The sequence below is a fragment of the Thermobia domestica genome, chromosome 5, assembly GCF_964235325.1.
Source record: "Thermobia domestica chromosome 5, izTheDome1.hap1.1, whole genome shotgun sequence".
Classification (NCBI taxonomy): Eukaryota; Metazoa; Arthropoda; class Insecta; order Zygentoma; family Lepismatidae; genus Thermobia; species Thermobia domestica.
This window is the reverse complement of record NC_137458.1, coordinates 40,378,114-40,405,211: the sequence shown is the minus strand read 5'-3', so window position 1 is coordinate 40,405,211 and position 27,098 is coordinate 40,378,114. Positions and strand designations below refer to the sequence as shown.

General features: G+C 35.6%; 1 protein-coding gene across 2 annotated transcripts in view; it reads left to right on the top strand.

Annotated features, from left to right (window-relative positions):
* The first annotated feature begins 6,220 nt into the window (after positions 1-6,220).
* The window catches only part of LOC145685887 (activator of 90 kDa heat shock protein ATPase homolog 1), a 50,300-nt gene continuing 29,422 nt past the window's right edge, over positions 6,221-27,098 (top strand). The window contains exons 1-4 of one of the 2 annotated variants that reach the window (XM_081758625.1): positions 6,221-6,425; positions 10,770-10,853; positions 13,343-13,422; positions 24,761-24,957. In XM_081758625.1, coding sequence (XP_081614751.1) covers positions 10,774-10,853; positions 13,343-13,422; positions 24,761-24,957 — 357 coding nt within the window. In that variant the 5' untranslated portion in view covers positions 6,221-6,425; positions 10,770-10,773. Of the gene's footprint in view, positions 6,528-10,769; positions 10,854-13,342; positions 13,423-24,760; positions 24,958-27,098 lie in introns of both variants that reach the window. The other variant, XM_081758624.1, reaches the window with a different exon arrangement.

Genomic DNA, 27,098 nt, shown 5'->3' with positions numbered 1-27,098 from the left:
CTCAGCTTAAAATAAGCAGGATCAAGAGCTGAGGATGATAATTATTTTCCCGCCACATTTCAGTTTTTAAAGGGGTGAGATCGGACTGCATGCATGCTTTATATCCTTCTCATTCGGGCAAATATAATAATTCACTCATAAGATGTTGATTCTTCAAACTTCGGCTTCTAGCTGCTTTAGAGTTACAATTTTCTTCTTATATACCAGCTGTCTAAATTTTGTATAAGAATGTTCCATAATGAAATTGATCTGAAACTTTTCATTTGCCAATTCTTCTAACCTATTGACCATAAGAGCAACATGTCTTATGTACGAAGATAAAGATTCGTCAGCCTTTTGAAAGCTCTTTTGCAATTGCTGCTTAATCTCTTGTTCATAACTGAAACTAAAGTATTCTTTGAAGAACGAATTTTTTGAATTACTTGTAACTAGCAAAGGGTTGCTTAAAAGTAAACCAAATTTTACCGCTTTTTCTTCAACGTCCGAGGGAGAACTAAATCTAATAGTTCTTTATCGCTTAATATCCTAGCTTGCTTAGTCTTCTAACTCGTCTAGATAAGCAAATGGATCTCTCCTAGGAATGTCTTCTGTAAATTCGGAGATGTTTAGCCTACTTTTCCTCTACCCAGAGTCGGATTTAGGTTTGGAGAGGCCCTAAGCTATTGAAGGTAATGGGGCCCTTTACGTATCAAGGTGAACGTAGGCACCCTATACACAGAAATGAAGAAACTATTGGTATTTTAGGAAGCAGGCTAGCAAAAGGGGAACCATTACTTACATCATAGGAGTCTGCACAACACGAAGCATTGTTGCTATATGTAGATTTTATTTATTATTTTTCTTATATTTTGGAAGCGTACATCTAGTTGTGTCTAATTTTTAGGGCCCCCAAGAGAGTGGGGCCCTAAGCTATAGCTTGTTTAGCTTATACGTAAATCCGGCATTGCCTCTACCCATTTATTTTGACTCCATTTCTTCATTATCTTCAGCAGAATTACTTCCTTCTTCCCGCCTATTCTCATCCCTTCTTAATTCTTATATCTTCGGAATGATTTCCTCTGAGCCAATTTCGGTATATTCTAGTCTAAGTGTTTCGAAAATCTGGTTCTAGTCTTATCTAGTTCCGTTACCATGTTTACAACTCTTCCCGAACGTAATTTCAAAAAGTAAGGCTTCTCTTTCTTTTTTTAAAAAAATCTCTCACATAGTCCCTATTCAAAATATAATTTTCACTACGTTCTTTGATCCGGACGCCAATTTCTGTCTTTAAAAAAAATCTATAATATTAAAAAATAAAACTTGTTCTCCAAAATATACATGGTCGATAATATATGACATGAGTCTCTCGTACGCGCCGTTAGCTTGGGACTCTCAGATTCAATTTCCGACGAAAGCTCATGTAATTCGGGTCCCACGTTAAGCTGCAAGTCCAGAGGTCAAAGTGGATCTAAAAAGGTAGGGAGATGCATGATGTCGCACCGTCGTCCGTGCCTATCTTTGTAATTTTTAGAAACTGGAGGGGCGCTATAGATATTTTCTGGAAGTGGGGTAATAGCGTGCCCGCGTTTCCCTTCACTTTTACCCCCGCGTAAGTCCACAAGTGATTATAGCAGCTTTCAAACACCATTCTTAAATCTCAAACACACTTTTAGTGTTGCATGATCCATAGTATAAAACCTATAGGCTAAATTGATGAAGTACTTGTACGAACATAATGAAAAGCATTTATCAACGTTCAAAGATAAGTATCTCATTATACAATACACTTCAATAAGAAACATGTTTTAAATATTGTTATATTACACTCTTCGTGGAGCTCTCATGAGACGGAAGGATTTGGATAACTTCTAGGGAAATTAAGAAGAAAATCATGGCATAAACTTCGTACCGGTACTTAAAATTTGCGAAACGAGACGAGACGAGAAAACGTTTTCGAGAATCGGGACATGACAAAGAATTCTTCGATAATCGAGACGAGACAAGAATTCGATAAAAAAAAACCTACGAGATGAGAGCAATGGCGCCGACTTTCCAAAATTTATGTGGGTACATATTAATGGCTGGACGATTATGTTTTCAAGGGGTCTCTATATTTTTGATTGATTGCCTCTTAGTTAAAATCTTTTATGAACGCTGTCATAACGCATTGTGCTGTGATAAAGTAGAATGTACCGATACTATAAGAATAACTTTGGTTTGCTTTAGCTCAGTCGGTAACATAGCTGATTTAAAGGCAGGAAAAACGGGTCCAAACCCGGGTCCAAGGTTACAGATAAGTTACTGTAATGAATATTTTCAACATATGTAATAGTAACATTAAGTGTATACTTCAAACGACTTACATGATGCACAATGATTGAAAGAGACAATGATATTATCAACACGTTACTAAATGAAAATACAACATTCACACAAATTAAAATGAAAAACCTTCATAAAAGCAAATAATTTTAATGGTGTTGCAGAAAGAACTGTGTAAGGATTTTGTTGTGGACATAAACTACAAAATGACTAACTTTATATACCAAATAATAGTAATAATCATGACATGTTAACTTTTCAAGTAAAACACATTCATTCTTACGTTATCTGCACTTATGAATTTGTTTGCAATTTTGTAACCTTAACGAATTTTGAGATATAGTCAGACATCATAATAATTGTATCCTTCGGCCTTTTTTCCCTTCTAGGGCAAATATAACAAAAAATAATGTAAAAAAATGAAACGTGTGTCTAACTATTTCGAGCGAGAAGTCCATATAGACCTAGTAAATTTCATGTCTCAAACATTTAGAGATTCTGAGATATGGGTAGGGATGCGCACGAGACGTGTCGAGACAGGATTTTTCTGACAAAATTCGAGTCGAGACAGGGCTCTTCCAATATAATAGAGAAATATACATTTTTCGAGTCGATGCATCACTTTTACAGCACATTTTCGAGACGACACAGCATCTTGCCTCGTGCGCATCCCTAGATATGGGCATTTTAAGTCAATAATTGGCATCCTTTTTTTCGCCTTTAACCCGTCGAATTTCCAAAAATCTTTCCGTAGTGGGAATTTACATCACAAATACTATGTCATGCTCAAATTTCAAGTTTCTAGCGGTTTAGCCTAGATATTGACGAATCAGTCATTTAGGATTTCTTTTATATGTACCTAGGTATACACACTTGTCTCCGCCATTCCTATAAACGTATTAAATTATTTTTTTAATGCAATATAATATTCTTGAAGTTCTATTTTTATATTGGAAAATTAAGTTTGTTTCCATCTACATGCTTTACTAATTGATCTCAGCGCGCAACAACTTGAAGTCTGTGCACGACGGATTCCATGAAATTTGATTCGATTCAGTATATCATTTCGATTTTCTTGAAAAACTGCATATGAAAGAAATATCAAGCGAATCCAGTACATCTGGTGACTCTGCTATATGTTACTTGTGTCGCTTGAAAAGAAGGAAATTACTTTGTAACTTTGCCGTACGCTCAAAAACAAATTAGACTAGTAGGGGTCTAATACGATATTATAGACTAAAAGAAGTAAGGAAGGGGTGGAAAATTCACCTTTACTCTAAAGATTCTCTGTTTCGATTCCAAGGGTTTTGGGTGGACATGTCTGTGGGTTTTCACTGCTTTCTAGTGCATTTTTATTTTCTCATTTTCCGCTGGTCTCGTGCCTAGTGCATACGACTTTAGTGCACGTTCGTTTCCTGTGACGTATTACAGTGATTCGTAAATCCATGTCTTATATAGTCTTGGTGCTGAAACGAGATGCTAAATCTCAATAAATATACAAACAGACGTCAATCATTCCTCAAATTCTTCCACGAATTATTATTACTGGTCTGCTTTAGCCTGTGCTGTGACCGATCACCTCGTGCTCACACTTCGATCTTCAACGCAAGAGGGATTTCAGATTTCCTCCAGAGGAGCTTTCATACCACAGGGATCGAAAATAGTACTGTAAATATATTGATAACCGATAAGTGGTATGAACGATGAGTGCCGTAGCCACGGAGGACACCCGAGAACGCGATCCCTTACGACTCGGGCTGTCTTTAATTTACCGGGCACATAATATCTTTTCGAGAGATTCATGAGCTTTTTCGAAACAACCACAAACATGTACTGTACAAATTTTTACCATTTCTGTTGGTTATTAATAAAGTACTCTCCACTCTCTTTATTTCTCGGGAGGCCACGGTGGCTTAGTGGTAAAGCATTCACCTCTGGTGCATGGAGTCCCTGGTTCGATCCCAGCTCACGCTAAATGAACTTTGTGGGGGACAAACACCGTTTGTGTGAGTTTCCTCCCACTTTCTTCATTCCATCATTTCATTCATTTCTCATGATCACCGTCTCTTTTAGCCTAACCGGCACAACCATGGGACGTAAAACTTAAAGATTTCATTTCATTTCTCTTTATTTCTCAACTCGTACTCATTTTCTTTAAAGTGAGCTGTCGATAGCTCGAATTTGTTCTACAGTTGCTGTGTCCGAAGCTATTGCTAGATTCTATACTTGTCAAAAGTAGAAAAATAACATACAAAATTAAATTATCACAGGAAGAGTTCATCAGGCACTCAAATTGAAGACTTTAGACCTAAACTTGTGAAGCTGTCACCTTGAAATCCACATTTTAAGTCCTGTACTTCATTACTTTCAGCTTTGATTTTCTTTCTATGACGCATGTTCTCGGAACAAAAGACAGTTGCTACATAAAATTCCTTCTGCAATTTTTGTGCAAAACATTTCTTGAAGTTATGGTGAATGTTATCTTGAAGTTTCTTAGTTCATTATCAAAACAAGTTTTTAAGACCCGAAGAATCGTGCAGCAGGCTATCTGCTCAGCTGATTCTGTAAAAATAGTTGCTTCGAGAAATATTTTTATATGAATTAAAACGAGTTCTTAATTAGCGTAAAATCAAATGTAGATTATTATTATTATTATTATTATTATTATTATTATTATTATTATTATTATTATTATTATTATTACTTTACTAACTCGTTATTTTCTAGCATTCTGGACTGAAATTCATTAATTCCTTTTGTAAGTAGGTCTTAAATTGTCTCAGCACCGAAAATCTTGATTCTCTAACAAGAATCAAACCCGGACCGATGCGTATCAAGTGCGAAAAGCATTTTAATAACTCAGTTAAGAAGAGTGATATTATATACACTATATTATAGATTATAGTTTAAAAGTTTTAGGATTTGCTAGATTCACCTATTGTGTTGTTAAGCTTAGGCTAAAAATATTGTGAACTCAGAATATTTGTAAAAAAGAAAAAAAATAAAAATTAACATACAGAACATAAAAAAATAAGAGTGATATATATATATTAAGACAGAGAGAGAAGAATTTATCTCTCTCCTCCCTTAACAAAATCCTGGCTACGGACTTGTGAACGATGATAAGAGTGCAGAGGCCTCACAACAGTGTCATTTCAGGTTTTGTTTGGAGGGAGGTAAGCTTCTCTACCGATCTATTGGATTTCAAGCTTTTATTAGATATGTATTATTATACAATTGATTAAAGTAAATACGTATTTAGTTATTAATACATTTTTCAAACTCAAGACAGCATTTTTCACCTGCCCTTCCAAATGATGGCCGTAGGGCCCTCATTCCCTATTAGTCTTGGCAAAATTTTACGGACTGCAACACAACACAAAATATGCATTAAGAACTTTGGATAATGAGAATGTGAAAAAGTGGCAAGGATAGATGAATTAAAACTCAAATTTAAATTGGTTGATGCATAGTGATAAAGGATGACGTCTCGGTGAGATTTGTTATACTTCACAGCGCACAGTGGTTTTATACTAACATTCGAAAATTTTGTTCAAAAAGAAAAATTAACATTTTTTAAAAATACTTTATCGTCCTACGTTTGTGCGCTTAAGGTGAAGGAGACGGATGATTAATGAAAGTGAATGATCGCCTTTTTGTTTGTTTGTTTGTTTTGTTTTTTGTTCTCTTCCACCGAAAATATCCATATTCGTAATCATAGTACTACAGTTAGAATATTTCCACCGGGTTCCACCAAGTAGCAACTAGATTCTTTTCGCTATTTATTAATTTGTTTCATTTGTTGTTAAGATAAATTTTGAAATATGATTGAAAGTTTCTCATGTCAATTCTAGAACTTTCGAGTGCATGACAGTCTGTACTGGCAACATTGTACCAGAAAACAAGTGAAGAAAAGTTTCTGGAAAATTGTAGAAAACATCTGGTTTTAGCTCCTGGGGCATAGTATGGTATTGTAGGAAGTGAACACAGTACTTTGCAAGTAGTGTTTGCTCTGTGCGGAAGGTGTATTACAATTTTGATTAATTGTAACCTGATTCGTTAGTTATATTGTAAACTTAAAGAAGAGTCTGTTATCTACTTATCCAAACGTTTTACTGCATATAGTAAGTTACCATTTTCGTAATACTGAGTTGAGAAAAGTACTTAAATTTCTGCTCCCAGTATAATTTGGAGTGTTGATTGGTTAAAGCATCTGAATCGAACCAGTAAGTACAGTTCTTGGTAATAAAACAATAATTAAAAAAGTAAATAAATAAGATTCCGACAGTATGCTGGTTTTGTTCTTTATCGAATACTAAAATGTGTTAATCAATTGGAAAGAGTTAACCCAAGCAGGAGAACTTATTTATTTTGGACTAGTTGTTGCTTAGAATTTCAAAGTAGGTTAATTTGCATTTAGTCCTTTTGAGAAGTAAACAGTGTAGCAAATATACCTTTTACAATTTTAAAACAAATTTAATCCCTCAAATTTATTGTTAAAACGTAATAGTCGAATTGATGGCTAACCATATAGAGTGCAGGTAAGAATTCGGACACAAGTATGGGTAAATTAATGTGTGACGCAATTATTTACAGAGGAGTGATACATAACGCTCTTATTATGCTCAATGTAATTCTTCATGTGATAAACGCGTGCAGATATCTCTTTAACACATCATGTGCACTTGTCCATGATGTTTCGAGTTAGTGATTTCAAGTAACTTCTCACGGACCCTCCGGCGTATTAACCCTCTTTGATATTCCCTTGCGGTTATAGTTAAGGAGCCGTACTTCCCATTTAGGGAAGGACGAGAAACGCCATACTTTCAGGCATTATTCATTGACTATCTAGGATGTTGAAAAGTAGGTAATAGACTGAGTTCTTGCCCTTGTACTTAGGGTGGTTAGGTAGTGCAACAGTAAGATGTATCCTCATGCACGGGAGATGAGAAGTAGCTGTTCTTAACTATTACCTCACTCGCTGACGCTCGCTCGGCAATACTATGGGAATTAAATATTAAACTTTGGTACAGAAAGGAACCAACCAAGCTGCTAATCTATATGGAGGGGGGGGGGATCTGTGTAGTAGAACCTGTTCCCTAGTAGGCGGTTATCAGTAGAATGAGTAGAAGTCGATTTTATGGAAAAAGACCACATTATAAGTGGCTTAGTCCGGCTGGTTCTAATATGCACTCAGGAAGTGTAAGATGGAAAAAGTTTAAATATTCGAGTGCTGGTGAGAGGGGATAAATTCTGCTTTTAGGGGCCCAGACCTTTTTTCTTTTTTTCTAAAAATAGATACTATTTTTGGTTAAATATTTTGTAATTTTTGTTAGATTCAGTTAGTTTTTCACGAGAAATTTAACTTTGTACTTACCTTCACAGTTCATATAGATCGGAAGCGGCTTCCGTTTTTTTTTATGTAGTTCCCTACCCCCTTCCATCAATATTTCGTGATCCTGCATTACACACACATACACTGCATTTCTGTTCTATTCACTTCACTGATTACTCACACATTAATTATCCTTCCATCCTAACAACAAATCAGTCATCCTGCAAGTTTTTTACCTAGCTTTTGTCCTCTGAATGCAGAATTTTAACCCATCCTGACCGCTATCATCAGTGTGTGAAAGAATTGAAAGCTTAGTTTGATCTGTGAACCTGTTTTGAAATTAGAGGTGCCCGTAGTTCTCAAAATTTACCAAGCATTGCGTGAGTGAAATTTTTCCTGTTCATATTTGCAGATGACATAAAATACCTAGGACGTTGGTTAGTGTCATTTTAGAGCTTATAAAGGTATATAACACTGTGGTATTAAACTCTTTTTTTAAGAAATTTAAAACGATATTTTTACTGCTGTGAATGTATCCGCGAAATAATTTGGTACCAGCATGAGATCGTTGGTTACAAGAAATTTCAGTTCTTGAAATAGCTTTAATTCAGATTATTCTTCAAAGGATAAACAAAGAAAAAACTGACCAGGTTCGTGTACACATTTAGAAGTTCAAGTCTCCTCTGGATACTTCTTATAACTAAGGCTCTTTCGGTTCTCACTACATCTTCGTCAAACAAAGTGTATAGTCGGCCTGTTGGGGTCACAAAATATATCTTACACAGTATTCCACAGCACGGATCCAGAGAACATCTAGTTTCCCAGTATATGGAAAAGATAAGAGATGAACCAGCTGAGTAGAGGAACGTCAGTTTTATTTTATCTTTCCCCAAAACATACGCTAGCTCCCATATGTCATAGAGTGCAGGTATATATATCCGCTTATGTGTACCACTACCAGTGTGCTGAATTTAGTGAGCATCTGTTCCAATGAGCTCTGGCAATAGAAAATACATTGACAGAATCACGCAATTGTGTTTACTCTTGCGGAATCTTTACACTATTCACACCTGAAATAGGACCTTCAAATCATCACATTTCATTATATTCAAGGTAACAATTTGCTTGCGATATGTCTCTGTTTCTTTCACAAAATCGTATCACGTACTGAATTCGTCTTTTTGATTTAATTTTTTAATGTTATTTCCTGATGTACTTCAAAAATTTTTATTATTTTGAAATATTCACCAAGTATAAATAAAGTAAGATAAGTAAAACTTTACAATAGAGGTGATATATCCATAAATTAAAACCACTAACCTTACTTTAAAATGTTAAAGATCACACTTTAACGCACATAATGTAATAAAAGAATATTTGCTTACCTTACTATTCTGTAATGTTTTGTTTTTCTAGACGTATTTCAATGGACTAGGCTCACTGCTTCCATCTCTTCAGTTTTCCAAATGTAAAATTGAATGGGAAACTTATATTTTCTGAATGTCTTCTATAACTAATAAGGTTCCGCAATACATACTTAAATGTATTGTGCACCTGAAGAATGTTTAAATCACTTATTATTAGGCAAGGTTCTAGAACACAGGTTCCACTTCCCATTGAGCACAGTACGGCATTACAAACATTCATAGACAGAAAAGAATCAACCTAACTAGTAACCCAGCGTTTCCCAACCTTTTTCAACTTGCGGCATACTACGGGTGTTACTTCGATTCTCGCGACACATTTATAGATATTATTATTTGTAAATATAAAACACGGTGGTATTTTTTCTGTGATTATCACTGTTTTTTTCCCCGTGGTAAATCATTATGCTTATTTTTCATTCTAATTTAAAAATAGAAAACAATTGCAATGAAATATTGGACTCAGGTTTTAAAAAAATACGCTTTCATTAAAAAAAAAAAATGTATCCAATCTTTAACTAAGAAGAACGATCACTAAATAACGAGCACAAACAAGTCTCTTTTACTTTTAAAACACAAATTTAGGTAATTTGTCGAAAGGATTGAATGATATTTTAAATTTTCAAGTTACGAAATACACTGCAACAATAAAGAAGCAATAATGGTCATAACAATTATAACAAATACTTTTTTCAACAGAACAATTAAAAATGTACAGAACAGTAACCCGGTATGAAACTTAAAATTGTAGATTCATAGTAGAGGTTTATAGTAATGTGAAATACAAATATACATTTTTCCCTGCGTTTTTCAAATTGATTGCTATAAACTTAATAATTTTGTTTCGATTCCTCACGGCACACCGGTTGGGAAACGCTGTACTAACCTGTATAGGGGGACCTTGTTCTAGAACCTTCCTCCACTTATTATGTAAGAATTGTTAAAAGTACTGCGCGAGAACTGTGTAACACGTTGTAAATAACAACCAATCGCCGATCCGAAATTAAGTGTAGATAATCAGTGATGTTTCACTACAAGGACGTAAAATCACTAACTTGGATAAAATATAGTTGTATAATTTGGCACAGAGTTTTGCACCGAGGCTAGTTGTAACTCGGTGTAGAAGTACCAGTACTGAAAATTAGTACAAAATCGTGGTGTAATATTGTACGCTAGTGTGAAGTAAGTTGCGGTAACGAGTTGTTGTTTACAGCGAGTTACACACTTTTCGCGCAATATTTTAGAGATACTTAAACTTTCTGCAGATCCACAACAAATTTATGATGTTTTGGGGAATAGATTATTACTTACAGAAGAAATACAGATGTAACAGTTTCCTATTCAATTTTGATTTGATGAAACTAAATAGAGAAGATTGAAGCCTATTGAAATGTCTTCTAGAAGATAAAATATTACAGAATATTAAGGTGAGCAATAACTCGTTTATGTATTTCCTTTAAGCAGGTGCTTTGTGTTGTACCTGGTTCGACAAAGAAAAGATTAGTCTTCTGAAATATTGCCCAAAATTGCCCATCAGTTACGTACCTAAATCATATCTATATAGCACCTAATTAAATAACTTTATCAGTCTTAAAGGATGTTTGTAACTAATTGATGCTCAGAAGTGTATGAAAGTTAAGCCTCTTCACCAAACCCTTTAGCTTGAGTTGATTTATACTAGTGCAATATATTCTGTTTTTATTCAACAGAAAAATGGCGAAATGGGGCGAAGGCGATCCTCGGTGGATTGTTGAAGAACGTCCAGATGCTACGAACGTTAACAATTGGCATTGGTAAGTATTTTTATAAAACCTTATTATTAATACTTAAGGAACTAAACTGACATACGGTTACAAATATTCATGTTCACTTGGATTAATCTTTGTATACATACGTTATTTAGTAATTGCTGAAATTTTCAATGGGAACTCGCGTCTTCCTTAATATGGAAAGGTAATATAAACCAGCATCTTTCGAGTCATGGTTGAATTTGTTCGAGATGGTGACGTTCATTTTATGCTGCTGTGATTAATCCGCAGGATAAGTTGGTTATAAATTTCATAGTTCTAACATTACCTTTGTAGACCTCACAATTCAGCAAATGTGCTTTTTGTAAAACTAAGTGTATTGGTACAACAGTGTATATCTTCCTCTATTTATATAATCTATTATATAAAAGAGAACGCACAAATCCTTTGTTAGCTCATCACGCTAATACGGCTGAACCAATTTCTTTCATTTTTGGGGGGTTATTAGGATTTGGACCCTAGATGGTTTTTATCATATCACTTTAATTTTTAATTACCAGTGTCTTGAGATAATTGACCATTCAAGTGTCCATAACGTACAAATCCTTTGTTAGTTCATCATAGGTATAAAAATAAACGTATTTATATGCAACCCGCATGACCGTGTCACTCGGCGGGTTAACATAAATGACAGGCGCTATAATGTTAACATTTACTGCAATTTGAAAGCGAAAAAGTAAAAATTATCTAAGTAACAAAGTTTATTGCGTTCCGGGGTGACCGCAGCGAAGCGGGGTGAACGCTGCTAGTATAACATAATATAGTTTCTTTAGAAGAATTGTGGTAACACTCACTTTGTTCCCTGAATAATAGATATTATAAATAAACTTGAGGAAACTAACATAAAGAGTTCTACAAACTTTCGGGTTCGATATTCGCATCTAGCTAGCTTATAAACCCAAGTTGTTATTAGGTTCGCGGCAGTGGGTGTAAGTAAGTGAGGACGAGAGAGGACGCCGTTCCCTTAGTGAAAGGTCAAGAAAGAAGGGAAAAAGATTGGTGGACATAGGAAGATCTTTTATTTTGTGTTTTCTTCGTTTTCTTAGAACATATGAACCCGCTTCTCAACAGAGTAGTTAATATAACTTAATATCCTGTATACAGTTCAAGATGGTTCTCGAGTACTCTGAAAATGAAAAAATTATTTGGAAGTTCGATAACGACTCGTTATATTAGTGATATTAGAAAATGTTTGAATAGCAAGAGGATGATTGGTTGTTGTTTGTTCTGCATCAAACACTGGCGCTTTAGTCGGTTTCCCACGAATGTTTGCTTGCAGTCTCATCTCCCCTCGGCATGTGTTCACGTGACGTAGTCCGATCAGATTTTATCTATTAGAGTCCCCTTTGTCGTGAAATTCCATTTCCACCCCTGAGTATTCTTAATAGATGAACATTTTCTACTCAGCACAAATAGTTTTTAACGTGCCAAAACCGTTCTTGAAGGTAGTTTGTAATATCCTTATATATCCACACAATTAAGTTATATAGGACGAAGTTATACAGTAAACGTATATACCGCTGTGTTATTTCTGTGCTTATTCGTTTACATATTTGCAATTAAATTATTGACATAAATAAGTATTTAAGTTTATAATTACATGGGCGCATGGGGGGGGGGGATATTCAAAATTAACAAAAAATTGGCTGCTTACCAATAAATCCTCCCTTGAAAAATTTAAAGATTTTGACGTTTCGGAACTCTCAACTGGTTCCTTGCTCAGTGGCAAGGTAAAAAGGATTACTCCTTTTATCTCCTTTCCGTTTTAATCTTTTTTACCTTGCCACTGAGGAAGGAACCGGCTGAGAGTTCCGAAACGTCAAAATCTTTAAATTTCTGAAGAGAGGATTCGTTGGTAAGTAGCCAATTTTTTGTTAATTAAGTATTTAAGTTCTTTAAATAATTATGACATTAACAAAAATGAAAATTCAGAACTCACCTAAGCATCCTAATCAGGGTTCACACCGAAAACCTGGAAAAGTCAACTAATTTCATGAAAAAATCTGAAACTGTCTGTGAATTTTAAGTGCAGATTTTTACTTCACAGAACACTTCCTCTTTTAGTCTTACCAGGCTGTTTGGTAGGGAATATTTTATAAAATAAATTAATTAATTCGTAGAACTTCTTTACATTATATACATGATCCATGCATAATAGATGAGGAGCCCCCTGGTCGGGAAATATAGTTGTTTTTTTAACGGTATATATGGACCAAGAAAATTGGTAAAGTGTGGCCTAGAAAACCTGGAATGTCAGAATTCGTGCTTCGAAATAAGTGCGAACCCTGCTAGTGTAGGTGAATGTTGAACTTTATTTATTATTATTGTTGTTGTTATTATTTCATATTTAATCTTACTGTTTCACTAAGTGTTATAACATTGTTTACTTACTAATATTTTGTATATTTGAGTTAGAATCAATCTTAAACAAAACATTAGAGCAAACATGTAAAGTTGATATTGTTAAATTGTAGGACGGAGAAGAATGCCTGCGCTTGGTCTGTTGAAACAATCAAAAAGTTGTTCTCGGATTTGACGATAGAAGGCGACATAGGTAAGTTTTATTTCTTAATTATTGCCATTATTATTATTACAAACAGTGTATTTCGCTGATTGGACTGTGTCATCGACAGAAGTATATGTGCCACCATTAGAATAGGCTGCGATAGATACAATCTGCTTCGTAACAGTGGATTTTTTTACGTGTACAATAAACATAGGTACGTACGCTCAGTAGAGGTAAAAAAAAATTTATATATATATATATAAGGCAGTTTGCCGCCCTCTTTCTCCAGAAAGAACAAGTCTTAAAAGCCACAAATTTAAGTATGCTACTCCATTATGATCTACGGACGGGAGGGAAAGTTTACTCACACTCAAAAAGGTCTAAACACTGCAAATACAATCTTGTTCTGTCTATTTCTTTCTTTAAATAATAATCTATTATGTTAGTGAAAGATAAACAATCATTGGCGATTTGCTTTAGTGCTGTCGATGTGACCTTAAACTAATGCGACCTAAATGTGATTTAACAATGTAGTTAAATTTAAAGAGAAGGTCAGTTTAGTAAATTTAACTACCATCATCATGAAGTCTGTTTCCAACAAGAAATATTTATTTTAAATAATATAGGTATTACAGATTTTGCCACTCCGTGCAAATAGACGTATTGTACACTCGTGTCCAAAATGATTGTCGCATATCTATAACTGTCTTCTTGTAAGAATATAATATGATAATGATTTTGCAGGGTGCATTTAATACTGACACTATGTGTATAATCGGGAAATGTATATTTGTGGTAAATTTCATAGGGAAAGAAATATAAATACGAAAATTAGAATGAGTAAAACAAAATGTTGCTAAGTGGGCAAGAAAGTTTTCTTTGCTCTTTTGACATGAAATTTGGCATATACATGTCTTTGCCGATTATACACGTACTAACATTATGAGAAATACCGGGCGAATTCGTTATCAAATTATATTCCTACAACAACATATTTATAGACATGCGACAATAATTTTGGACATGAGTGTACATATGGAAAGTCGGCTCTGGTCGTAATCAGTTTATTGGCAGCGGAATCGTTTACTCTTAGGCATCTCATTTGGTTCAGCACAGTCATATTTGAACGGTATTGTAGTGAAACAAAAATTATAGTTTTAAGAGTTAATTATACTTCATAATTTTGAGCTATATCTCATTAATCATTCTGTGAACTGTCGTTTTGCTAGTGTCATAATGAGAAGTTTGATCAGAATATGCCTTAGCGTTGGTTTATCTTAGGTGCCTTCCATTTCAACTCAGGCAAAAAAATATAAAATTGTACCATCACCATCTCAGATATTGTTGAAACTTTTTTTTATAGCAACTAGACATGTTTTTAAGAGACCCATATTTTTTTGTTTTGTCGAAAAAAAATTATCCCCCCAAGTAATGGGCCATCAAAGACGGGAAGTACAATTTATGAATTGTAGAAGACATGGAAAATGGTCAACTTCGGAGCCTCACCATTCGGCTATGGAGACAGGTAGTTATAATTCTTGTTGTGGTATGTACATAGGGATATAAATGAACGATATTTTATTATAGTTTGGTTTGCGCATGTGTATCTTTCTGTACATAAATTAACAAATGAACGTCAATTTATCTGAAAAGTCGAAGTTTGCGATTTTTTTTTCGAGCACTTCCGGTTCGAATTTTAAAATTCTGTTTTCGCGGTTGGTAAGACCTAGCTACCCGCTTTCCGAAATAATTTTTGTATCGCTTCTGTGTGCAACCGTTTTGTCGCAAAAAATTCGAGAAATTGTAAAATTTTCAAAAATCACCATTTTTGGGCGCCATTTTCTCGAAAACACCATCTTTTAAAATTCTGAAATTTTGTCAGATGGTTCAACTTTACATGAATAATAAACACACCAAATACCATTCTCGACCAATGCTTTATGAATTAACTGCAGCCTTTTAAAGTTAGTGAAGTTTCGTTAACTTTGATGTTACAGTTAGTAACACTGGGAACAATAAAAGTGCAATGATTTGATGATGTTTGTGGTTTACATTAATTAAATGAAGAATAAAAGTTTTTCTTGATTTTTTTTTTTTCATTATTTTGATCAAGAAGGCTCTCTGAAATAGTAAAATGAGCCTCCCCCTACTCAGTTTTCTTAAACCGAAATAATCTGAGGCGGAAATTACGATTACGAAACGCACAAATTTCAAGTTCATTTATTTAAAATGGTCTTCGGAAACAAAATTTCACTGATTTATTTTTATTTATTTATTTATTTATTTTTACATGGACCAATCATTTGCTTGGTTGGTGTTCTTCTTCACTAATAGCATGTAACCGTGCAGGTGCTCCAATAGGTATTGGCTCACTCACAACTCGTCCAGGAGTGGATCTAGGGGGAAGAAACATTTTTATTTTATATATAAATATAACCGATCTCAGAGTTTGGAGCTCTTAAAAGTAGCTCTAAGTAGCAGAATTACGCCCCCCCTCCAGAAGTGCGTCCTGGATCCGCCCCTGCGTAGCACATTGTCGATAGTCACAAATGCTGAAGGTCCATGTGGAAGCATAAACAGCACTTCAACTTCACGTAATTCATGATTTATTTCTAATATTTCTGCTACGCACCACTGGTTATCATACATATATGTATGTTAACAAAAGTTCCTTTTTGCAGGTTTCTTAAATCTACACTTTGAATTGCAGAAGTTCGATTTTGGGGGAAGCATGAAGTTAGTTCATGGTGACCCGTTACTGCCATAAAAACTTCGCCATTTTCCGAAAGCCAAAGATGACTTCGTTGAATACCAGTTACTGGTCGCATACTTCCCCTTTTTTCTTCCGGAAGTCGTCGAATTCAGTTCCAGGCAACGAAACGAGAGTCATATCCGGAGTTTGTACTTGCACTATAATCACGAATTCTTCTGCGGTTTTCACCTCTGGTGCTTGGGGTCCCGGGTTCGATCCCAGCCCCCGCCAAGTGAACTTTGTGGTCGACAAACACCGTGTGCGTGGGTTTTCTCGGGGTTCTCCCGTTTCATCCCACTTTCTGCATTCCACCATTTCATTCATTTCTCATAATCATAGTCTCCTTTAGCCTAACCGGCATAAGCATGGGACGTAAAACTTAGATTTCATTTCATTTTTTTCTTCTGTGGTTTTAATACTGTGTATCTGTTTTTGCCTAAGGTTATGCCACGTTGCCACATTCTTTACACCTCCCCCCCCCCCCCCACTCAATACCGTCGCAGAGACCCTTGCATGGCCTTTTAACGAGATGATTGTTTTCCCATATAGCATACGTAACACTTTCATTTTCATCAGGATCAATAATTAAAGACTCCACACTTATTCCTTCCACTCCAGGACATTCACCACATTCTTGAAGAATACAGTAGTCATTTTCTACAGATCATACTACAAAAGGAAATAGGTCACTCATGACAGCTTCAATACAGGCTGCACCTTTGATTTGTAGCAACGCAGTAGCAGCTAACTTAAAACTTGTACAATTCACACACACACACATACACTCTTTCCTCGCAGGTTGCGGACTGACCCACTTTAGTCGAATACTGTAAAATTCCGAGTGACCTGTTCTTATGTTGGGATTGTTCTGTTTAAAAAGTCAGTAAATTTCTTTGGAACGCGTAAGAAAACGTTCCAGTTTTTTTAACTTTTTGTTCTTTTTCGATCACTGTAATGACATCGCACTTCATTGAGACTTTGTCTGGAGCATTCCAAATCATCACTGAGGTAATAGTTCAGGCTTTTTGTAGATCATCAGAATTTATTGGATGGCCATTTCAAGTAAACTTAAAATTTGTGTGTTTCGTAATCGTAATTTCCACATCAGATTATTTCGGTTTAAGAAAACGGAGGAGTAGGGGGAGGCTCATTTTACTATTTCAGAGAGCCTTCTTGATCAAATTAATGAAAAAAAAAAAAGAAAATCAAGAAAACCTTTTATTCTTCATTTAATTAATGTGAACCACAAACATCATCAAATCATTGCACTTTTATTGTTCCCAGTGTTACTAAGTGTAACATCAAAGTTAACGAAACTTCACTAACTTTAAAAGGCTGCAGTTAGTTCATAAAGCATTGGTCGAGAATGGTATTTGGTGTGTTTATTATTCATGTAAAGTTGAACCATCTGACAAAATTTCAGAATTTTAAAAGATGGTGTTTTCGAGAAAATGGCGCCCAAAAATGGCGATTTTTGAAAATTTTACAATTTCTCGAATTTTTTGCGACAAAACGGTTGCACACAGAAGCGATACAAAAATTATTTCGGAAAGCGGGTAACCAGGTCTTACCAACCGTAAAAACAGAATTTTAAAATTCGAACCGGAAGTGCTCGAAAAAAATTCGCAAACTTCGACTTTTCAGATAAATTGACGTTCATTTGTTAATTTATGTACAGAAAGATACGCATACGCAAACCAAACTACAATAAAATATAGTTTATTTATATCCCTATGTACATGCCACAACAAGAATTATAACTCTACCTGTCTCAATAGCCGAATGGTGAGGGTCCGAAGTTTATCATTTTCCATGTCTTCTAGAATTCATAAATTGTACTCCCCGTCTTTGATGGCCCATTACTTGGCGGGAAAATTTTTTTCGACAAAACAAAAAAATATGGGTCTCTTAAAAACATGTCTAGTTGCTATAAAAAAAGTTTCAACAATATCTGAGATGGTGATGGTACATGCTCTGCCTAAATTGAAATGGAAGGCACCTTTAACAGATGGTGTGGTTATTCAACAACATAAGTTTTTAAATGTACCAAGGAAAGAAGAAAAAAACGCAGGCATGAGGATTTACATTCGTGTATAGTGTCTCGTTCAGAGCAATGAGAATTATTGATTAGTATATCTTACTTCATTTTTTTTTAATCTTGATAATGTTATTTAATTCTAAACCGTAGATTTGAGTTGTAAAGCAAGTCCTCAAAAAAATAAGATCCTGTAGGTGTATAGGAAGTTCCAACATATATAATTAGATATATTGTGGATAAAGATAAAATTAAGTTATAATAATTAGCAGCGCTACATGAAGTTTGGTTTATATGGCGAAATATTTTCCAAATTAATATTGAAGCCAATAGTGTTAGTAGATTTCTATCCTTTGAAGCTTTAGAAAGATTAGAGTGGGGATGGAATATATTCCTTTGGACGGTTAATTGATTGAAGAAAGCCGCTTCTCGTTACATGTTAGCTTTTTTACTCTCTAACCCTCACCGTTAAAACCGAAATTTGTTTATTTTTACTACTTCCGGTTTCACTAGTGGGATATTACAGAGAACTACTTCTTGCTATGTGTCGCAGTTTTTCTATTGCAATCAACGTTAAAATCGGAACGGTTGAGAGGGAGGAGGGGGGTAGGAAAGGACATGATACCTATTCTTAGACGTTGGGGTCCGGGTTCGATCCCAGCCCCCGCCAAGTGAACTTTGTGGTGGACAAACACCGTGTGCGTGGGTTTTCTCGGGGTTCTCCCGTTTCCTCCCACTTTCTTCATTCCACCACTTCATTCATTACTCATCATCACCGTCTCCTTTAGCCTAACCGGCATAACCGTGGGACGTAAAACTCAAAGATTTCATTTTCTATTCTTAGACGCCAAATCAATTCCAAAAAAACACGTTTTTCCCTATCTCTAATAGTTTTTGTTCTATGTATGTACATTAATATTGAAACCAAAATTTGTAGCATTTCGACCACTTCAGTTTTCGTAGAAAGTCAAGTATGGAGGTGAAATGAATTTTTTGGATGCTTAATGAATTACAGAAAACAGCTTCTTGCTATCAGTTACAGCTTTTGCTCTATAGTAATCAACGTAAAAGTCGGAAATTGTTAATTTCAATCATTTCCGGTTTCAATATAGTCTCCATTAAACCAAGTCTATTCCTAACTTTCGGCCGTCTACATTTTGGCCAAATTTGGTGATCCATCAAGTAATTATTGAGGGTTTTTTGATGGACACATGGATAGGGTAAATAAAATTCCATACGAGTAGAAAATTGAGTGTCAAAGTATTATGATGGTAATATGAAAATGTAGCTTAGCAGCCGTCGCGCGCGTATGCCTTGTGGGCTAAAGGAGACATAATAAATACAATCAACTGAAACATTCAATGAGTGGTGATTCGAGTTTTAACATCCCTTTCAGCACCAAAGCTGTATGAGACGTGGACCACCTGGTAGTTGAAATTCCGGCTCTCGTACTGAGAATTGAATCCGGGGCCCTGTACATACACGAAAACTGCTCGCGCTAGCCACTAGACTAGTTGGGAGGAAATTGAAACATTTGCTTTTGGTTTGATTTGAATTAACCTTTCAGACTTTCAGAAGCAAAGCTATATAAGACATGGGCCTACAGCTTAACAACGTGGAGTCCGAACTACGCCCGCCGGGAATCGAACGCGGATTTTAATGTAATAAAGATAGTGACAAGGAATGGGAGAATATATTGCTCCACCTTTCATTATTTCTGGCACAAGGTTGTGGCTAATACTTGTTTTTTGTTCAATGAGATTTGTTATATGTCTCCGTATCTAATTATCTTTAATTGTTTTTATAATGAATGTTATCTAATCTTTATTTTTATTCAGTTTGAATTATGTCACTGTGCTTATAATTAATACATTTTCATATATTCCATGATTGAATTGTAATTTTTCGTTAATTCTGTCTGTCTGTAATTAAGACATAGAATATATATTTTTTATTGTATGAAAATTGACGTTTTGAAACCGAAAGATGAATGTTATAAATTGATGTCTACACAAAAAAAGAAATAAAAGGTCAATAGAAGCAGCGAATTATATATATATATTAACAAATTGATGCCAAATGCCAAATATCTGAGTTTGATACAAATACTTTATCTTAAATCGCGTGTACTGATCCTCTTTGGAATCAGTTTCTTCCCTTTCCCATATTTCATTCACTGGGACTGTTGTGTACTTCTTCAGGACAAGTGCAGTTTCGAATAGTAGCAGACACATGTGAAAGTTTTACATCTTGTTTAATGATGTTCCTGTTTTTAAAAATAACCTCAAATCTACAGAAAAAAGAAAGAAAGAAAAAAAACCTGTAAAAACCTAGATTGTTTATTCATACTACAATATTGAAATGTGCTGTTTGAAGTCGAATGCAGTTTAACCTGTAGACGCCTAATTGACGCAACTGCTGCATCGGGGCTTTAACCTCAATAGCTCAGCCCCTGATTTTGGTACTAATGTATTCCTGAAGGATGCAGCTTTCCGCCGGTGTGCATTTTATGTGTGTAAGGAGTGTGCGGGGTTGAGGAGGGTTAAGGTTTTTCAGCAGGTTTTGGGGGAGGGGGGCATTTTCCCTTGAGGGTACACGTAAAAATTGGTGTGTGAAGCAATGGAGTAGACCACTACATGGTAATATCCTGTGTTTGTACTTCTTTCTTGCTTATAGGAGGGAGTAGAGGAGGGGCAAATTTGGCCAATTTGTTGAGTCTGTTTTTGACGTAAATTACATTTATTTCCTAGATAGTTCCATATAAGGCGAGATCTCTTTTCACTGAATTGGTCTGTACAAATGTTATCTCGTTGAAATATGCGTTTCATAGGCTTTCCAACGATGTATGAATCATGACTCTTTGATAATTAGGGAAGGGGGGGGGGATCACCAAAGCTGCCAAAGCAAAGGTCTACAAGAGCTCTTCGAAAATGGTACACAGGGCGTTTTTATAGGAATTTCGTTATGAATTTTTATTTCGCTTTGTATTGCAGTAATGGCTTCATTTTTTTAATATTGTCACAAGTATCTGGCCTTACACATTAGCATCATTTTGTCAGCATAGGATGACTGCAAGGGTTGCCAGGACCCCTGCAAAGTCTTTTTTTTTTTCATATTTTTAAAATTATTTTTTTGTTTCTTCTACGAATATGGCGGGAATTGCACGAATGTTACCTCGTTGAAATCTGTTGTCTATAAACTTTCCAACGGTATGTATCACCGGTGACTCGGTGATAATAGACGGGGGGGGGGGGGATCACCAGAGCTCTCAACGTGAGAGTCTACGATTTTGTTAATATCCCTGGCGGGCGTCTGATGATTAATGTTGCCATGTGACTTTTACTTGCTGATGTTTTGAATTCTTGGTATTTTACCCAATGTCTTCAGTTGTGCTTTTGATTCGCTTTTCCAATTAATCTGGAAAGAAAATTCAGTTGTATGGATTTGAAGTTTTTTTTTTTTTTTTTTTTTTTTTTTTTTTTTAATAAGAGAATTAAACAACATGTAAAAATTTCACATACACCTGCTATTTGAAACTGCACTTATCCAGAAGTAGTTAGCAGCAGTCCCAATGAACGAAATATAGGAAGCGAATAAAGTGGTTCCAAAGAGGAACAGAATACGTAACTTAGAGCAAAACAGTTTGATTTTATTAGTACAAGTTACGTAAAATAAAATAAAATCATTAACGTTTTACGAATATCTGAGGTTACTTGAAGAAAATTAGCTAAAATTAACGTAATACACCTATTTTTCAGCGGGCCTGAATCATCTAGGGAACATGTAATAGAAAACTGACAGTGCTTTGTACTAACCACGAGTTCCTTGATTTCGTAAAATTTACTGAACAAATTAATGGCTATAGTCCTCAGTAAACTTGGCACCATTAGTGTTTGTCTATAGTACAAGACCTCCCTCGCTTCTGTTTCACCACAGAACTCCCGGAAGCAAGAGTCAAGTCATATTAAAAACAGAACACATCTATACAATTGAATTGGCGCTAATAGGAACTCTAGTGCGCATACTTGTACGTAGTAACTTCTAGTCACTCAGTGTAAATAAAGATTTGCATTTAACTTAGTTGAGTATTGGTTTTATTTTCTGCCTTACATTTTTCACTCAACGTCTGCTGTTGTGAGCTTCTTTGAGGGAGGGAATATCCTGGAATTGAATCTTGAACTTTCATGTTGGTTATATTTAAGTTTCGTGCACAGATGAGTTGTGTACGGCTGTCCGCGATGGTGCATGAGTATTATTATTATTATTAGTGCTTTTCACAACAGAATCTTGATATATACAAATTCAGGACTAAAAAAGCATATCTGTATTTACCTGTATACAAAAAAAAAAAAATGAAATCTTTACGTTTTACGTCCCACAGTTATGCCGGCGAGGCTAAAGAAGACTGTGATGAGAAATAAATGAAGCGGGGGAGTGAAGAGTGGGAGGAAACGGGAGAACCCCGAGAAAACTCATGTGCACGGTGTTTATCCACCAAGAAAAACACTTGGCGCGAGCTGGGATCGAACCAAGAACGCTATGCACCAGAGGTGAACGCTCTACCACTGAGCCACCGCGGCTCCACCTGTATACAAAAGAAGAAAATTACGTGTGATATAACCAAGAGATAATGTCAAGATTTGATCCTAAGAAATTCTTTCCCTCGAAGCTGTTAACAGCGAATGCGAGTGAAATATATAGAGCAGGAACTAAAACAAATACGCAAGTAATAGGTAAAGTCTTTAACAGTTATGTAAAACTTGAAATCTTTACCATATTCATAAAGTGTTTTTTGTGTAGTGTGTTAGTTTTATATGATTGTTTTATAGCAAAATTATATTTCTGTTGAACTATTTTCCGTAAGAGTATATGCATGAAGTACTCATTAGCAAAATGTCATGGTTTAATTACTGATGGCTTCCTAATAGTAAGATGGAACAAATTATAGTCTAAAAGTGCTTTCGATAAATTCGAAACACCGTAAATAAATATGATACATATCTACATTTTTTAAACAACAGAAGGTTGATCGGGCCAAATCCGTCCCATTTAGCAACGTTGCTGATATCTGTGTAGTTAAGCCAGAACTATGAAACTATCGTCGATATCAGTTTGGTGTCTCAGCTTGCAACTGCCGGGGTAACGTGTTTGGTGCTAGTTTGCAGGCAAGTGCAAATGAGACCCATGTCATCAACAAAAGGAAGCCATTCGAGATTATTGGGCGAAAGTGTCGCCTGAGTTGCTTAGTGGAATTTAACTAACAACATAGAATAACCCATCGCCTCTACTTGACATAATTCTATGATTAAATGTGGATCGGTCCACTATCAGCTACGTCATTCGTTTCCTGGTCTTGGCTTCAGGTGCGTGCATAAGAACCGGTTTCATAACTTCCGACGCTCCACCTTGCTGAACATACAACAAACTGTATCAGGGTGTCTCTCGGTCACAAAAGAGTCACGAAATCAGAAAATGGTCAAGAAAGTCACGAAATTCAGCTTTTGGGTCAAGTTTTTTTAATCTGTACGAATATAAGTACAGACTGGAAAATTTTGTTCTATAAAACGTCAAAATTCACCACCAAAAATGTCTATGGTCAGCTTGGCACGCAAATTTTATGGTTTAGTTGAAAAAAGGTCACGTAAAAGTCACGAAATTTCATTTTGGAATTTTAGTGGACACCTTACGTATGAAATACATTTACAGGGTCAGAATTTAACATGTTTGTCAATTAGAGGAGGCGTTCATTTATCTCACGCGTAATAATAATGCACGTGTAATTACGTACCCTGACAACTCTTGCAAGGGACGTACCTTGTTTTACTGGCAGTTCCGAGAAAGTTTCTCGCAGGAAATGATCTTCGCTGGGAACAGTTGCGAGGAAAAGTAAAAGGTACGTAATGTTAACATAAAACGTGACGGTAAATGCTGCCTTCTTTCAAAAATCCATCATGACTCCAATCTTTTCTTCGTTTATATGGAATTAGTAAGAACGATCCACATGGACAAGACCTCTAGCCAATCATCCTGTGGTTTTAGCACGACATCGAGCAGATTATTCCCTTGAAATGAAATGAAATGAAATCTTTAAGTTTTACGTCCCACGGTTATGCCGGTTAGGCTAAAGGAGACGGTGATGATGAGAGATGAGTGAAATGGTGGAATGAAGAAAGTGGGAGGAAACGGGAGAACCCCGAGAAAACTCACGAGCACGGTGTTTGTCCACCACAAAGTTCACACGGCGCGAGCGATTATTCCCTTGAGTGGACTGTAGAAAGTCCTCATTGCCTCTAATGGATTTTTGCACATTTAGTTTGTTAAAATGACGTCTGCTACGTACCTTCATGACTTAAGGAAAACATGAACAAAGGAATGAGATGGAATTCATAACCCTATGCTCGAACATAGTTCGTTGCAGTGAAAATTGCGATGTCGTGTGATAGTCTATAATATGCTGATGGTCCAATGACTTTTCATAGTGTAACTGCACTTTCAAAATCGGTCGGATATAACTTGGTCAACCTTCTGTAGTTTTTAAATTTCTCCTCATAAATGTTTTCATATTAAAGACTGAATTAGTTTTGCTCTGTGCTCTATAGGAAATTGTAAAATCAAGGAAGTAGAGAAGTGTGAAGGTGAAGCCGTAGTCAATAACAGGAAAGGCAAACTGATATTCTTCTACGAGTGGGACGTTGTCCTGAAATGGAAGGGCAAGTTGAAAGAGAGTGAAAAGGAAATCTCGGGAACTATTTCTATTCCTAATTTGAGTGAAGAGAACGACGTTAGTGAAGTGGATGTAAGTATTGTACTCATTCGATAAATACTGGAAATTAAGTTGAACAAGTACCGTACTTAATTGTTAGGCTTCTGTATGTAGTTAGTCATTCGTATTGCAAGCATTTGGTAAGCGCTTATATTTACGGAAAGAAATCGAAGAAGTATATACTTTAAAAAATTGAAATTAATGTCTTTTAATATGGGTAAAAGGTAGTTTTAATTTCACAGCACAATTATGTTATACTGCAAACATGAATAATTTTAAAGTTACATCGAAATATTTTCTTGTATACTGTGTCGCTTATGATTTGTCAATAGCCATGGTAAAATTTTGTTGTCACAATAAAAAGTGAAATTATTATGAAGGTAGTACTCCAATTTCTCCAAGGATAAAACAAGTGTCTTCATTTCTAATTCATATACATTTTTGTCCTAATCTGTTTCCGGGATAGCCTTCGAGAACATTGACATTGGGCGCAGTCATACTGACCGTGGCAGTCATACTGACGTAAACCCCCAGAAAAAATGACTAAGAAAACTGTGACAATGGACAACAAAGCTAGCATTCATGTCCGGAACTTTAAGTACAACCTGTTCACAAAGAGCTTCCTTTTATTTCTCTTAAGGCGGTGTCATGAGAAGTATTCTATTTGAAAGCGCATTTCTCAGAGCTTAATGCCAACAATGGAGCGATTAATTCCGAGTAGTTATAGACAAATTACTTATAAAAGTTTAAAAGTGAACATATTCTGTTTAACCCTTTACGGATCTGTGCCTGTGGTATCTTTGTTAATTTGTATTCTTCTTCCGTCAATTCTCCTAGTATCATTTTGAAAGACAAACCCGAGATACTTAATTTTAGATTGAAACGGTAAAGTTTTCTTCTGAGAGACAGGAATCCCCCATTTAAAAGTTTCTCGAAAACCTCAACAAAAAGTTTCGTATGAGTTTCTATATCTTGGCTAAAATTTAAGATGTCTCGAAAAAAACAGTTTAATAAGACCATCCGACACTTTGAACATGAAACTACTGAGTACAAATTAACGGAACGGAAATGTAGTTTCCAACTCCATGTGTTTTTATGCTCACATTATCAACATAGGGTGTCTATCGGTCACGAAAGTCATGAAAAAGTCACGAAATCAGAAAAAGATCATGAAAAGAAAAAGTCACGAAATTTAGCTTTAGAGTCACGTGTTTTTTATATATCTGTACGAATATAAGTACAGACTGGAAAGTTTTATTGTATAAAACGTCAAAATTCACCACCAAAAAGATCTACTGTCGGCTTTAAACGCTACCAAATCGCAAGGAAAGCACGCTTCTTTCGCATGAATGAAAATTCGACCTAATTCACATTCAGATTCGCTCTTGAGACTGTCCTTCAGCTGGCATCATTGAGCAATGGCGGTGCAAATCGCATCGCATCACCCAAACCACCTACACATCTAACCAGTTTATTCAACTAAGAGAACTCTCACCAAGGAACTTTGTGATGGACAAACACCGTGTGCGTGGGTTTTCTCGGAGTTCTCCCGTTTCCCTCCCACTTTCTTCATTCCACCATTTCATTCATTTCTCATCACCGTCCCCTATAGCCTAACCGGCATAATCGTGGGACGTAAAACTCAAAAATTTCATTTTTTCAACTGAGAGAAGTTACCAACCTTTTATCACTCCAAGGAAACAGCCTTTGAAAGTAGAGATAAGATAAAGATCAGTGCTGAAGAATATAGGTACTGTTATTAGTTTTTAAATGTTACGAAATTTTATGGTTTGATAAAGAAAAGGTCACGAAATTTCATTTTAGAATTTTAGTAGACACCCTGCAACACAAATGTTGCATTGTTTCTTTAAATTTTCGAAATATTGATCACTCACATAGTTTTCTTCCGATCCCGTATCAACAACAGCGATCATAGGTTTTCATTCCATATAAATAACTAGATACAAAAGGTTGTACGGAAATGATTGCGCTAAGGTAGCATCAACGCCCGAACGCCTGAAAATATTGTTCCAAAGCTTGTAGATTATTCCCAATTGGGTTTCTGACGTTTGTCCCATAACGATCGATGGCCGTATAGATGTTTCAGTTGAGTGTGTGTGTTCGTGATACCGGCTTTGGTTATTTTCTAAATGGTAGTTTCTCTCTTAATTCAG